The sequence below is a fragment of the Castor canadensis genome, chromosome 11 (assembly GCF_047511655.1).
Source record: "Castor canadensis chromosome 11, mCasCan1.hap1v2, whole genome shotgun sequence".
Taxonomy (NCBI): Eukaryota; Metazoa; Chordata; class Mammalia; order Rodentia; family Castoridae; genus Castor; species Castor canadensis.
In genome coordinates, this window is record NC_133396.1 from 139,545,791 (window position 1) to 139,561,452 (window position 15,662).

At 47.7% G+C, this 15,662-nt stretch overlaps 1 protein-coding gene and 1 pseudogene across 3 annotated transcripts in view; both read left to right on the forward strand.

Moving 5' to 3' along the window:
- The window catches only part of Drc8 (dynein regulatory complex subunit 8), an 87,460-nt gene that overhangs the window by 53,696 nt on the left and 18,102 nt on the right, over nt 1–15,662 (forward strand). For 2 of the 3 annotated variants that reach the window (XM_020185341.2, XM_020185340.2), the window contains exon 3: nt 13,211–13,283. In XM_020185341.2, the coding sequence (XP_020040930.1) occupies nt 13,211–13,283 (73 nt within the window). Of the gene's footprint in view, nt 1–198; nt 332–13,210; nt 13,284–15,662 lie in introns of those variants that run through there. The other variant, XM_074048797.1, reaches the window with a different exon arrangement.
- LOC141413991 (uncharacterized) overlaps nt 1–15,662 on the forward strand; it is an 84,828-nt pseudogene that overhangs the window by 53,695 nt on the left and 15,471 nt on the right.

Genomic DNA, 15,662 nt, shown 5'->3' on the forward strand with positions numbered 1-15,662 from the left:
AGCAGCTTGTTTTCGTTTCTGCGGGCAGCGGGCAGCAGGTGGCCATTGGCAGTGTGCGATTTGGAAGTTGTTAGACCTTCCCGGCAGCGGACGGTGGTTTGGTGCACTCAGTGGACACTAATTGAACACTGCTGTGACAAAGCGTCCTGAGAACGAGTGTTCCCTGTGCCTGCAGCTTGTGCTCTGCACCGCTTCTCACTTCCAGTCACGGGTAGTAGCTGACTGAGATGATGAAAATGCAAATCTGCAAATGGTGTCAGGCGGAAGCCCAGGCGGGAGCAGTGTGGCCCTCCAGGACCGGTGCTGGCTCCTTTCTCCAGTGCCGGCTGCTGTGAGTAAAGGAGGGAAAGTAACGCAAGTGCTTTCTAATTGAAGGCTTTTCAGTCTAAAGGGCGTCGTACAGATTCATTCATTTCGACAGTCTCAGACAGCGGGAGCGCTCTAAGTGAATCAGCAGCAGCTCTGCTGGCCTGAGGATGGGGTGGCTGGTGAGACCAGAGCAAAAGGGACAGCTTGGGGGCAGGCAAGCACAGTGCCGGCCAAGAAGTTATGTTATTGCGTGGGCTGAGCTCCCCCAAATTCATGCCTGGAAGTCCTTTTTTCTTTAAGTGGACATGTAATAGCTAGGGCATGTGACACTTCCATACATGTGCATGGACTATGTGTGTGCCATGCAGCACCGCCACTTGTTCCTCCAGGCCAACTGCATTTTGTATCCATATCCAATCTCCTCCTGAGTAGCTGGGATTACAGGCATGCACCACAGGTACCCGGCTTAGATTCTCTCTTCTATGACTAAAGCTTTTCAGCTTCCACATGCGTGAGAGCTTGCAGCATTTGTCTTCCTTTGCCTGACAATGGAAGACACTCAGTTCCATTCATTTTGTTGCAAATGAGAGAATTTTACCCTTTTAATTGCTGAATAATACTCCACTATGTATATATTCCACAGTCTCTTTACCCAGGCATCTGCTGGTGGGCACATCAGTGGTTCCACGTCTTGGCTGCTGTGAGTAGTGCTGCAGCAAGCAGGGGTGCAGACATGTCTTTGAGGTGCTGATTTTATTTCCTTTGCATTATACCCAGAGGGTGCAGCTGGGTCCTGTCATAGCTCTATTTTAGTTCCTTGGAGACCTCCACACTGTTGTTAGTGTTTGCTAATTTACAGTCCCTTCAACAGCCTGATATGATCTTTTTGATAGTATTTGATGGTGTTTTTGCCTTTTTGGTGGTAGCCATTCTCATTGGGAGAGAGGGGCTCATGCTATGGTTTTGATTTGCATTTCCCAAGTGAGTCGTGGAGCTGAGCATTTTTTCACGTGTGTTGGCGGTTTGCATGTCTTCTTTTGAGAAATGTCTGTTCAGACCATTTGCCATTTTCACAGCCAGGTTATGTTTACATGTACTCCCCTGTCAGAGGTAAACTTTGCCATCACTTCTTCCCATTCTGTGGCTGTTTGCTGATTGCATCTTTGGTTGTGCAGAAGCTTCTAAGTTTGGCAGAATCCTGTTGCTTGGACTCGCTTTTGTCACTTGTACTTTTTGGAGTTTATTAGTTGTTCTTTTGTTTTTTGGAGGTTTCTTTTGGGGGGGTTTTGAGACAGGAGTCTCACTTTGTAGCCCAGGCTGACCTGGAACCTGAGATCCTTCTGCCTCAGCTTTCCGAGGGCTGGGATTACAGGCGTGTGCCCTCGCACCTGGCTTTCCCTAGCATTTTGAAGTCTTAATTTCCAGTATGGCAGAATGTAACCTGACTTGGAGATAAAACCTGTAAGGGGCGATTAAGTTAAAAATGCTGAGGTAGGGCCTAATCCACTGTGACTGTTCTTTATAGGAGAGGCACCAAATGGGCATGGTGGCACACACCTGTGATCCTAGCACTGGGGAGGACGAGGCATTTATAAGTTATAAACTTCCTAGTGGGGAAGCCTGGCAGGATCCCAGGTTCAAGGCCAGCTGGGTTACATAGAGAGACTTTGTCTCAAATTAAAAAATAAGAGAGCAATCCTAGGGGTGCTCACACACAGAGGGGTGACCAGTGAGGACATGGTGAGAAGTGGCTCTCTGCAAGATAGAGAGCAGCCTTAGCAGAAACCTCGATGCCTCCATCTGCAGCTGGAGCCTTCAGAGCTGTGAGCATGGGATGTTTTGTTACAGCAACACTAGCAAGCGAATACAGTTACCAGGGGATGAACACAGTGTAGTATTTATCGCTGACTAAAACTAGCTCCTCTTCAGCATGCTACGCTCTCTCCCACCTGGCTTAAAGAGGGATCCGCCTGCTTGATTCACCACAGAAACCAGTGCCAGGCATTTGCCCAGCTGTCGCAGACTAAGAGTGGCCCTGTCATCAAATTTTGACCGTGCCACTCTGTAATGTCCAGAGCTGCTTTTCCTGTGATGCACAGGAGATCAAAGGCCATTGCTGGGGCTGTAAACTCCAGTGCATGGCAGTTTAAACCAGAAGGCATTGGAGGAGCATTTGCCTGCCTTTCTTCCTTCTTTCCTCCTTCCCTCTCTCCCTCCCTCCCTCCTTTCCTTTTTTGTGTGGGATTGGGGTTTGAACTCAGGGCTTAGTGCTGATAAAGCAGGCACTCTACCACTTGAGACACACCTCCAGTCCATTTTGCTTTGGTTATCTTGGAGATGGGGGTCTCTTGAACTATTTGCCCAGGCTGGCCTTGTAAGAAAAGTGATCTCCCTCTTAGATTGCTTAAAATTCCTCAGGTCTCCACCTTAGGTGACTTGTGTTGTTTAAAGCGTTCCTATTTCTTCTTCTGGATTCTTGTATAGTCCCATTGCCCCCCCAAATTGCCCATCAAATTGCATGCCCTAATCCATCCCCCAAGCCTTTTAGCCAATTGAGAAAGACTGTAAACCTTTGCCCTGGACAAATCCCAGGTGAGGGGCAGGTACAACTGCATCAGGGATAGAAGGAGGAGCCACGATTGGCCATTTTGTGCTCAGGTGTCTGCTCAGCTGGAGTGAGTGCATGCTTGCACCCTTTTGATCAAAAGAAATTGCCTTGTCAAGATTTTCTCTGTCTCTCATGTGTCTGTTTTTGGCACCAGAGGGGTCTTTAATTCCAATGTCCTCAAACCTGGATCCTCCTGATCTCAGCCTCCCAAGTAGCTAGGATTATGGATTATAGGTGTGTGCCACTAGCCCCTGACTTTTTTTTTTTTTTTAAGGTCTTCTCATTTACAGGGACCTTGGAGGAAGTTACCTTTTTTGAACAGAGTAGTTCTGCCAAATAAAGAGATATTGCCATTGTTTTAGCTTGATTTCATTATTTAGCTTCAAAAAAAGTGAATGTGTGAAAAATGTCAGAAAATAATGAATTTGAATGAAAACCATTTTCACAATCTGCTCTGTCTAGTTTTCACATTGCTTTATAAGTGCTCTTCCACTTCGCGTGGTGGCAGCTGTTTTGCGGAGGAGGTGATGTGTCTTGCTGTTTTTTTGTCCCCTGGAACTGCATCTAGTGCCCTGCAGCAGGCCTTCACGTTGAGATCGGTTGACCTTAGACTGCCCTTTAGCAAAGGCTCCGGCCTGGCGCAGTGGCACTTGCGCCACCTTGTGTCAGAAACATGAAACTACACCTACTGGGCCCCGCTTGCTGGCAACCAGTCTTCATTGGGCCAGCTGAAGTGATGACACCACTGCCCAGCCACTCGTGACTCATTTGTCCCGGGATAATTTTACTGCTCTGTTTACTGTTCTATGTGTGCTGCAAACACAGGAGGAAATTCTTATACTTGACTCCAAAGGCTTTGGGATTCAACTTGTACTTGGCAATCTAAGGCATCTCTGTAACTTTGACAAAAGAAACGAAGTCTCCATGTTTAGAAAAAATTATATGAAATAGGTGATGTCCATTTTCTCAGTAAAACTGCAGTATTACAATTTATTAAAAATCCTATGACGGGGGACAGAGGGGGAGAAATGGCCCTAACAATGTATGCACATATGAATAAATGAATAAAACAATCCTATGAAATCATTTGTAAGAAAGAAGAAAGTTTCAGTTAATTTTTTTGATGGTACTCGGGGCCTCAGCCTTGCTAGGCAGGCGCTGTGTGGCTTGCAAAGCTTTGTGTTTTAAACAAGAGTGTATCAGATCTGCTTTGCACACCACCCCGAGGGAGTGGGTCCTGACGTCTGATGCCTCAGGGGCCGGCCAGGGTGCAGACCGCACGGATGCCACTCGGCTGTCAGGAAGAGGCTGTGCCTCAGCCTCAGTGGTGTGCAAACCACATGGCACACACTGCACCAGCTCAGCAGGGCCGGCGCTAAACTTCCACAATTCTGCACGCCATTGACAAAAACTAGCTCCCTTTTTAAACATCTTTAAACTCAGTTACACTGTGTGAAAGCGAAGGTGCTTGCCCCTGAACCAAAGCACTGGAATGGTACAGCGGTCAGCGTGGCTCTGGTGCACACTCGTGAAAGGTCCCACGTGTTTCTCAGGTGGTTCTGTATAAAATGGGAAATAAGCGTTTTTATTAACAATGAAAAAACCCAGAAGGTACGCACTCAAAATTTACTGCCCCTGCTTACCTTGCTACGTCTACCTCTTGCTGTGTACCTAAGGTGATGAGTGTGGGGACATGCTTTGCACCTGTGTGCCACTGTGAGCCCTTCCTGGTGTTGGCCTTGACCATGCTGTGGGAAACACATCCGGCTGCTTCCCGGGACCGGGTGACCCACCCTGTTTCCTCAAGTGAGCTCAACTCGCTGTTTCTCTCTGCTCTCAAAACCTGACGGAAAGAAGGAAGCATTTAACTTGTAAAACCTTTTTGGTTTTTGTACATCTTTGCAACATTTCGCCATGGGGAACCTGGGTAAAGGATATATAACATCTTCTGCTTATTAAAAACTTGTCATTTTATTTTACTACCCTGGCTTCAGTTTTTTAAAAGAGTTGTTTTAAAAGGTTACATTAAGAATTTTCATGTTTTTAGAAGTAATTCCAATGATATTAAAAATAGGTTACTTTAAAATAAGTTTCAATTTCAAAATTTCACTTGGTAGAAATAGGTCAGTCAACTTTATTTTTGCTTCACTTTCTAGTTCCTGACCATCACCTTCTCTAGTTTCTGGACTTCTGTTTTGTTTCTGTTTGCAGTGCCGGGAGAGTAGGTCCTAGACAGTGTTCTCTTTCCTGAAATGTGCAGTGTGGGTCTGCCAAGAGCGGGAACATTCTCTCATGTAAGTGATAGGTCTTATGTCTATGAGTGTGTCACTCAGCTTCCTATCACTGTGATGAAATACCCGGGTTACTCAACTTAAAGAGAAGGAAGAGAAGCTGGGCGTGGTGGTGCTCGCCTGTAATCCCAGCACTCAGGAGGCTGAGGTAGGAGGGTCACAGGTTTGAGGCCAGCCTGGGCTGCATAGTGAGACCTGGTCTCAATGACAAAACAAACAAACAGGAAAAAAAAAAAAGGAAAGGTTTATGCCAGCTCCTGGTTTCAGAGATTTCGGTGTGTAGTTGGCCCATTGCTTTGGAGCCTGTGGTGAGGCAGCACATCGTGTTGGGAGTACAGGACAGGACGTGTGACACGGGAAGGTACATGCTGAGCCTGCATGTGGTGAGTTCCCCTCCCCGCCACGCTTCAGATCATAAACAATGAATCCTGTGGTTAAAAAGACAAAACAAAACCCCAACATTACCTTAGGCCAGGTTTGTCCCTTGATCATGAGTTCTCGGTACCCCATCTGTCTCAGTGTTCCCTTGGGAAGCACCTTGCTATGGTTAAGCTTGGTTGAGCTTTTGGGAGGCAGTTCTTGCCGTGGCTAATTGCACGGTTCCAGGCTGCGTGTGTGTGAATCCCACTCCGCTGCTTCTTTGTGTGTGGCCTTGAGGGAATTGCTTACACTTTCTGTGGTTCAGTGGCACCTCCTCACAGCGCTTTTCTTTTTTTTTGCAGCACTGAGGTTTGAACTCAGGGCCTACACCTTAAGCCACTCCACCAACCCTTTTTTGTGAAGGGCTTTTTCGAGATAGGGTCTCAGGAACTATTTCCCTGGCTGGCTTCAAACCAAGATCCTCCTGATCTCTGCCTCCCGAGTAGCTGGGATTACAGGCGTGAGCCACTGGTGCCTGGCAAGCAGGACTGCTAGGGTGTGGGATTCACACATCAGCTAGTAATTTCTTCTTTTTTTTGGGTGGTCCTGGGGCTTGAACTCACAGCCTCATGCTTGCTAGGCTAGCTAGGCAGGCACTGCATTACCTGAGCCTCACCAACCTTCCAGCAGAACAAGAATATTTAAAACACTTACAACAGGCTAGCGCACAGCGAAACACCATAGCTTATTAACTCACACTGATCTGACAGCCCGAAGATGCTGTTCGCACATCCGTACAGATCGTGATCCTGGCATAAGACAGACGTGCAGGCTGTTCTCCTAGGAGACTAAAAGGAGGTGGCTGCTCGCTCCCAAGTCAGAGAGCGAGGAGTCTCCATTCTCAGCTGCGAGAGCCTTGTCTGTTTGCCCCCACGCTCGGCGAATTCCTCCTCACCGAGACTTCCCCGTGCTAAGGAGCTGAATGTCTTGCCCGTATGCGATCCTGGGCAAGTTAGTTTCCTCGTGTGTGAAGTGGAGATGGTAAGGACGTGCTCAGGATTGCCGCGAGGCTCGGTGAGTTACACAGCCCTGTGCTTGAGTGGCATCCAGCATACAGTAGGAGCTTCACAGCTGCTGGCTGTCAGTGTGGCTGCACTCTGTAGTAGCCACGCACCTCACTGTGTGTCATACTTGTGATCTAGTCTTCTCACCAGCAACACTCTTGGGCTTTTTTCTTCCCCCCTTTTTTTTCCATCAAGGTCACTAGTGATCTTTGTGCCCAGATCTAAGATATTATTTTAGCCTTCTGTGAGATTTCAAATAGTTGAGATAATCTTGCAACCAGGACTGGAGGGCAGGGGCAACAAGGTGGCTATGGAGGAAGAGAGACAGAGATAAGGGAAGACAGCAGGAATGGAGGGGGCACATGAAAGACAGAGCCTCAGGGAGGGGTAGAGAGCCAGTGGTGGCTGGATTCTGCAAAGGGTTAGGCGTGGCGTACTTGAGGGGAAATGGGGTAGGCAGTTAAAAGGTCAGTCATTTAGAAATATTGAGAAGTAGGGAAGAAGAATGGGTGGGGGTGGTAAGACATGGATCAAAACATTTTTTTCTGCTGGGCGCAGGTGGCTCACCCCTGTAATCCTAGCTACTCTTCTTAGGAGGCAGAGATCAGGAGGATCACTGTTCAAAGCCAGCCTGGGCAGAGTTCGTGAGACCCTATCTCAAAAATACTCAACACAAAATGGCCGGTGGAGTGGCTCAAGTGGTAGAGCATCTGCCAGCAAGTGTGAGTCCCTAAGTTCAAACCCCAGTCCCCCCAAAAAATCAAAAGCCTTTTTTTCAAGATGAGAAAGATGCATGAATATTTTAAGGCAGAAGATGAAGCAAGTATTAAAGGAAAGAATGAAGATGCTGAGAGGGAGAGGCAAGTGCATGAGGACCACACTTGCACCAAGACTGAAGCCAAGAAAAATGACGAGGGGCTCATCTTACTAAGGAAGAGCCCGTTTTCTTCCTCCAAGGCCAAGATTATAAGCAAGGAGATATAGCACATACCTCTGGAGTGCTAAAAAGGCAGTACAACTCAGCCTTTCCTCACTGTCTCAAAAGAGCTGCAGCATAGCTCTTAAGAGAGGAGAGGCTTCTGGTCTCTAGAGGCCTCAGCCAGTGGCTGCTTGGCCACATTGCTTTGGGCCATGGAGGTGAGAGCAGTGGTGGAAGAGGCTGGTTCACCTGATGGTGGCCAGAAAGCAGAGAGAGACAGGACGACTGCGGTCCCAATACCCTCTTTAAGGGCATGCCCACACTGATCTAACCTCCTCCCACTAGGCCTGACTTCCTAAGGGTTTCACCGCCTCCCAAAAGCACCAGACTGGTGATCAAGCCTTTGCACATGGGCCTTTGGGGGACGTTGAAGATCCAAACCATACTAGGCCACGCAGTAGGTGATGGGGACTTTTGCTGAACTGAGGGGAGCAGTGCTTTGGAGCTTTTAGGCAGACATGATGACAGTAGCTACTCTGGAGGGGGTTTGCTAGGAAATAACACAGATGGGCGGAAGGAGTGCAGGGCACATCCAGGACTCCTTGGATGCTGGATGGCATGAATTCATGGTGGACCAGGGTGCTTCTCAGGGTTATGGGTGATGAGCAGGCAGGATGGAAGTGAAGGGGCCCAGAGTTCAGGATGGTAATAACGGAGCTATGGAATCGCTGAGTATTGAGTGTTGAGCACCCTAGGTGTAAACGAGTGAAGTCTGTAATTGAGTGCTGGATAAACCAGCCCATAACCGTAAAAACTAAGAAGTCATTGTTGGTCATGCCCGCTGTGTTGTGGTGGCTTGCTGCACAGCAGTGGAGGACCACAGTGCTGTGCCCAATGCCCAAGCATGGCAGTAGCACGCAGCAAGGGAGCCTGTGAAAGTAGAGGTCAGTCCCTTGGGGAAACTGGGCAGAGAGGAGAATGAGTGGGATTCAGGAGGAGCACACAGATAATACACCGCCCACCAGGCAGAGAGCAGGCTGTAGAAGGTGCGCCAGGCCAGGGCCTGTGTCCTGAGATGGGGCATCTGCAGAGGCAAGCAGTGGTGGTGGAGTGATGGGTGGAGAGCAGAAATTTGCTAAGCTTGGTACACATGGCATGGACCCTGCCCTGGGCTTTCCAGAGGAAAGAGTCTTCCTGTGGGAATCTCCTCGTTATCCCACTGGTGTGGGTCCAGACCACTCAAGGGTTAGAGATAGGAGCTGTGTGGTGAGATTTGAGGCAACAGAGTATAGAGTCACGTCCCTAGATTTTTCTGAGTTTAATCCATGCCCCCACTCACTAGGACGAGTAAAAAGCTCAATGTTAGCAAATAGGTTTTGTGGCTCCTGCTCTTCCTCTCTTGTGTTGTGCTGAGATGCCAAGGGCGCTGCAGTTTTGAGAAGCAGGAGAGGAAGCCCACTGTGCTGATGAGACCCCTAGGCCAGAGAGGGGCAGTGTCTACAGCCTCCACTCCAAGGTCAGTCAAGGGAGCCCTGTGCACAGGTGGAGAGATGAGCTTTCCAGGAGGGAACATTGTCCAGAGTCATCAGAGGAAAAGACGGTAAGCTAGCAGTCAGTGGTCCAGTGGACAGCACGAGTTCCTGTGACTGTTGAATTGCTGTTTAGTCCACCATGGGTGCTTCAGTGGAACAGTCTGTGCTTTTTCCCCTTGTGTCTGTCAGGCATTTGTTTTGGGACTGAGAGAAAGAGGGCTGTTTTTTCTGGGGATGACTCCCACTGTTTCCCTCTTTTTTTCTTGCCTTCTGTGGAATATCCCCTGCACATTCATGTAGACTTCTGGCTCCTTTTTTCTGTTCTCTCGACTGTGTGAACTTTGTAGTTCATCCTGGCCTGGTGTCCCTTCCAGCAGTGTGGTCCTGTCACAGGATCTGTGCTCCCGCTTCATTACCTGCTCTGGATCTCCAACCCAGGGCTTTTCCTGCAGCTGCCATTCTTAGAAGTGTCAAGTCTATGGTTTGATTTTACCCTGCTTTTAAGCCAGTATAGTCTGTTGGTGCTTCATGGATGTTGGAGAAGACACGAAATCAGTGGGTCAGTGACAGGACTCCATTACAATCGACACAGCAAGCTGCATGGGCACTGACCCGTTGGCGTCAGTCGCCACTGCCTTCAGAGTTCCGCAACGATGGGCCCAGATGGGTGCCTGCACAAGCAGTCGGGGGCAGGCAGAGGGGCAGCGCTGACCTGGGAAGATGTCTGCACACAGTCAGCAAGCCTGCTTTGTCCTGAAGGGAGACATCACCTCATTCCTAAGGTCACTCACTGTAAACCCAACCCTGAAAATTTGGTTGGAGCCTTGCATTCCTGACGCAGCAAGGAAGATGTTCAGTGTGTCTGAAAAGAGGCTCTTCATCTCCATCTGTCCTAAACTTGTTTCTCCTTCCCTTTTGCCAGCCCATGGATGGGCAAGGATGGTGACTCATCCTTAGCTCTCTTCCGGCCCTCCCTCTCATGTGCCCGAGATGGATGGCCCCTCTTGCTGTCTCTTGGATGCATTTGCTCTTCTTGGCCTCCATTATATGCCCCTTGGTCAGACCCCCACACTTCCCCTTGGTTAAAGCTGATAGCTTTTCATCTCACACCTATAATACTCATTTTACTTTAAGTCACTTGATTTACAATTTACTTCATTTGTTTGAAACTGAAAAGGTTCAAAAGGTTTGTGGTGAAAAGACTTCCCTCCACCTTTGCCCTGCCATCTGCTCTCCCCAGGGCACCTGCCCTCCAGGCCATGTCACCAGTTCCTGTGGAGCTTGTGCAGACATGGCCTCTTTTCTTTCTCCCTTTCTGTTTTCTTTTAAGCACAAACAGGACTGGGGTATGACAGCATAGGCAAGGCCCTGGGTTCTGTCAGCAAAAAAGGAACAAAACCTACTCACACACATGTACAAATGGTGACAAACGATTTTTTGTACCTTTTTTTCACATAATAATGTGTGTTGGGCATCATTTTCTGTATCTGTATATGTAATCTCGTTTTCAGTGCATCCCTCCACCGTGTGGATGAACCGTAACTTACTTGATCCGTGTCCTGTTGTTAGACACTCAGTTTGTATTATCCCGTCACTACTATAAGAATGCTGCACTGAATAGCTTTGAACGTAATATCATTTTCTGCATATACAACTACAGAGTCATCACCATGCAACTTAAACAGCCCTCAGGGCCACTCTGTACCTCTTACAAACACCGTTGGCTCTTTAGCACTTTCAGTGTCCCGTGCACTTTGATGACTTGTCGGGACTCTGACTTGCTTTCTTGTTCTTCCCTGTCTTATCCACAGGGAATCCAGCCACACTGGATTCTGTTGATTCCTTGAAGGGCCAGCGATCGCTCTCACTCAGCTCAGGGCCTTTGCTATTTCCTTTGCGTGAGACATTTTTTCTGTTTTAAGTTCTAAGTGATTTAAAAGCTAATTCTGTGGGACCAGGAGCATGGCTCAAGTGGTAGGTCTCTTGCCAGGCCAAAAGTTCAGTCTCCAGCACTGCCCCCACACAAATGCAAGGTAACTCTGATGGCAGTTTTCCCCATCCCACAGCCCCTGTGTCATCACCGTCCTTCTGTACTTGTTCATTAGGCCCCTTACTCTTTACCAGCCACTGTCCCCACCCCCTTTTTTGGGTAGGACCGGGGTTTGAACTCAGGCTTTCACACTTGCAGAGCAGGCGCTCTACCACTTGAGCCACTCCTACGGTTCATTTTGCTCTGATTATTTTGGAGGTGGGGGTCTCAAAAGCTGTTTGCCTGGGTTGGCCTCGAACTATGATCCTCTTGATCTCAGTCTCCAGAGTAGCTAGGATTACAGATGTGAGCCACCAGTGCCCGGCTTATCTCCTTTATGATAATCATATGTTTGTATTTCTGCTCCTTAGGGCATAAATTCCATATCGTACTCATCACTGCATCCCTGCACTTAGTAGGCTAGCACATAGTAGGGATTCATATTTGTTGTGTGGAACGAACAGGATATGGGTCACTGGAAACCCCTTTAGTTCCAGTGCTGCTGCTCTTTGGGCTGTGCAACCCTGGACAAGTCGTTTGTCTGTCCCAGGTTTCTGTTTCCTTCTCTGTGAATTGAGACAATGTCCTGAGGGGCCCAGAATGGGGTGAAGTGAAGACGAGGAGAGATGGTGTGTGTGAAAGTACTTTCCAGACATTATGCATGTCAGTCGACAAATGCTAATTCCTTATGAAGTTGTGGAAATTTGTACTTTAGCAACCCGAATATTAAATGGCTGTGTCGAGTCTCGTATTCAGATTAGAAGGAAACCACTGTGCAGTGTCCCAAAAGCACTGGAAAGCAATTGAACTGCATTTAAAACTATTTGTAATGGACACAAAGCCAGGTGTGGGTGTGTGCACATGTAATCCTAGCCACTTGGGAGGCTGAGTTGTGAGGTCACATGAACCCAGGAGTTTGGGACCAGCCTGGGCAACTCAGTGAGACCTGGTCTCAATGACAAAACCAAACCCTTGCTAACTAGCACACAATGGCTGTATGTATTTGTGGGGTACAGTGTGATCTTCCCGTATGTGCTTACAATGAAACGATGAGATCAAGGCCAAGGCACATCATGTCATTTCTTTGTGTTGGGAACAGTCACGAGCTCCCTAGTAGCTGTTTTAAACTGTGTGAATCATCACTGTTGACCACAGTTACTCTGTTACAGAACATCAGAAGTTGTTCCTGGGGTCCAGCCTCTCCCCCCCCCCCCGCCCCCCGCAATGTGCACAACTGAAAGGATAAAAGTTTCTCAGAGGGACAGGGGGTCACACTGCAGACAGGGCGCTCTGATCACCTCTCTTCGCGGTCTACCTCGTGATGGCAGCTGTCCCCAGAACAGCACTGGCCAAAAGGAGCACCGCCCACATAAGTTTTCATTTTATCGTAGCCACGTTTTTTCAAAAGTAAAAAGTAAAAAATTAATTTAAACACTGTTGACCTGTGTGTGTAAGACATTTCGATATGCGTGAAGCATCATTTTGATATTCGACCCATACTAAATGCTCGTGAGGCGTCGGTGCCCTTTGGTGCAGTTGAATCTGGTGTGTCCTGTGCATCTGCACACTCCACGTGTCTTTGCTGAGACCAGGGCCTCGGGTGTAGGAGACTACTGGATGGAAAGTCGGTAGTTAAGTGGTTTGTTGTCCCCTCGTCAGTTATGAAGAACGCAGTAGCCTAAGAGCTCAGCCACTAAGGCGACCTTCGCCATCAGCCTGTGGGGGGGACATCACATCTTCATTTTATAGACGTGGAACCCAAGGTCAGGAGTTCAGGGGAGTTAAAATCGGCCTCAGGTGGCTGGCGTTTCTCCCCCCTCCTCCCGTCTCTCTTCCTTTGTGGAGCTGTGTGATTGGGCCCAGGCAGGGCTTGCGTTCAGTCAATGTAAACATTTCTTTTTCTCTCTGGTTCCCTTGTCTGCCTTTTTCTTCTGCCAGAAAGTGTCTTTTATGGTCATGAGGCTAAACTTGAGGGATTTGGCTTGCTATGTTACCTAGCATCTGAAATCCTTTCGATAATTATTAACTTGATAGTTACCCAATAGTTGCCTTTGCAGTTTGTATTCTGAAACTACTGACGATTTTCTTCTTTTTTCAGAGAGATTGGGACAATCATCAGGTCGTTGGGATGCTGCCCCAGTGAAGGGGAGCTGCACGATCTGATTGCTGAGGTGAGTGAGCGAGCCTCTTGCTCTGACTCAACACTAAAAATGCCTCTCTCTGCACTGTGTAGATCAGTCAGCCACAGGATCTGAAGGAGTTGGGGTGGGACCAGGTCTTGAAGAAATGGTTATCAAGAAGCAGCACTACAGCGTCTTTTTAAAATTAGTTGAAGATAGGCCAGGAGACACAGGGAACTGACTATGTGCAGAAAGACTAGTGCAGGTGAAGGAGGAGAAGCAGAAAGATGGAAGAATAGAAGCAGAAAGAAAGACTGTAGGAATTTTTACTTATTTGGGGAAATAAAACTAAGTTGCAGAGTAAGTGGTAAACAGTAAAATAAGAACACTGAGTAGCCTCAAGTTTTAAATGATTATCTGTAATAATATTATTAAAAATTACAACATGCTTGGTTTAAAGATCTTGGTTGACTTTGTTTTGTGATTCTAGAATGAGCAGCCCTTGTTCTATGAGTAGAAGTGTCCCCAAGGTGCTCCAAAGAGAGGAAAGCAGAAGCCCGGGGCCAAGGGGAGCTGGTCATTTCAGTTACTTTCCTTGTACGGGGTCAGGGGACAGAACAGTAGAAAGGTGGAGGACTGGTCGACATCAGGCTCCTCCAGGACCCCTTTTGGGTAAGGGTTAAAGTAGGAGGAACTTCGCAATCCTGCGCACTGGGACTGGCTGGTTGGGGGATCCAGGTGGTTCTGGGAAGGTCAGGTAACAATTCGGTTTCTGCTCGGTGGTGATGGTATTTCTCGGGGTGACTCCACTTTGGTTTTTAGTCTGATCCATTAGGGCCCAGTATAGGGGCTTCTTCCAAAGCAATGGCCTTCTATGGTTTTCAACAGTGTAGATGAGCTCTGGAGAGAAAAAGCAGTGGCTGAGCAGCCCAGGTCCAGAGAGCTTCACCCATGTTTGGTTTTCCAGAATGCTCTCTGATCTAACTGCAAGTGAAACGTTCAGCTCATCAAAGCAAACACCTTGCAGGAGGGGAGCTACCTGAATCCCAGTCTTGTCCCAAATTGCTCGTCCAGGCCTAGGGTTCTGGTGGAGGACAGGGCTCAACAAAGAGCACAAGAGAGAAAGACAAGTGGAATGTGCCCCCTCCCTCTTCTCAGTCCCTCACAGCCCTTGCTTGTTTGGTGCTGCATTGAAGGCAGGAGCTTGGCCATCGGGCATTAACTTGTGTTGAGTATTGCTTTCTCCCTGATAATACCTACTTCAAGCTCTGCTTCAAGATAAACAAAATAATATGCAAAGAGACAATTTTTGACTCCTAAGGCTTAGCTATCTAAAGTAATATTAGCATATTAGCACCTTGGCACCGAAATTGCAGCCCCAACTGTTCACTAACATTTAAAAATATCCAATAAGGAAGTCTTAAGTCGTAAGGATGCATCTTTTTTCCATTTTGGATTCCAAAAAGGTATTTTTACCAAGATTAGGAGAAAATGCTTATTTTTCCTGAATGTGTGCTCACATTAAAAAAAAACAAAAGAAAGAAAGTCAAAGAAAAAATGTGATGGTGTATGCCTGAAGTCCCAGCACTCAGGAGGCTGAGAAAGGAGGATCAACAAGTTTGAGGCCAACCTGGGCTACATAGTGAGAGTCTGTCTTTGAACCATACCTCCAGTGCATTTTGTTTTGGTTATTTTTGGAGATGAAGTCTGAGGAATGTTTGACTGAAAAAAGGCTTGTACAGATAGGTGGAGATGGCTCAGTATGTCAGCATAGGCTTTATTGGGGAGAAGAAACCTGCGGAGAGGGTCTCCAGCAAGAGAGCTGCAAGAGCTGGAGCCCACTGTCGCTCAGACTGGGGGTATCTATAGGAAGGTAGAGGGAGAGTCCCAGGGCGGTTGCTCTGTGGGAAAATCTTCAATCTGCCCTCTGACCCTCCTGAGATAATGGCTTAAGGGCAGGTGTTTGTCTTTCTTGGAGGCCAAGTGGGGAGTTTCTAGTAAACAGCTAAAGGTGGATGTTTGTTATTCTTTAGGGCTGGGTGGAGAGTTTCCAGTAAGCCACCTGTGAGGGGTGGAGGGTCTGGTCCTAACGTGGATGCCTTATGTTCATCCTTACTAGGAAGTATTTGCTTCGGCTGGCTTTGAACTCAGTCTCCCAAGTAGCTAGAATTATAGGCGTTAGCCACCTGTTCCCAGCTTATTTCTGTGTTTTACTATATATTAGGGGCAGGCCAAATTCTGCCTTCCACCTCTGTTTGTAAATAAAGTTTTATAGGAACGCAGCTAAACTTGTTAGCTGTTTTCTTATCACAAGGGCAGAGTTGAGTAGTGGGGGTAGACTCCATGACACACAAAGCTCAAAATATTTGTTATTTGACTCTTTATAGCAAAAGTTTGCCAGCTTTTTCAGGGGGAGGGGAACACTACTGG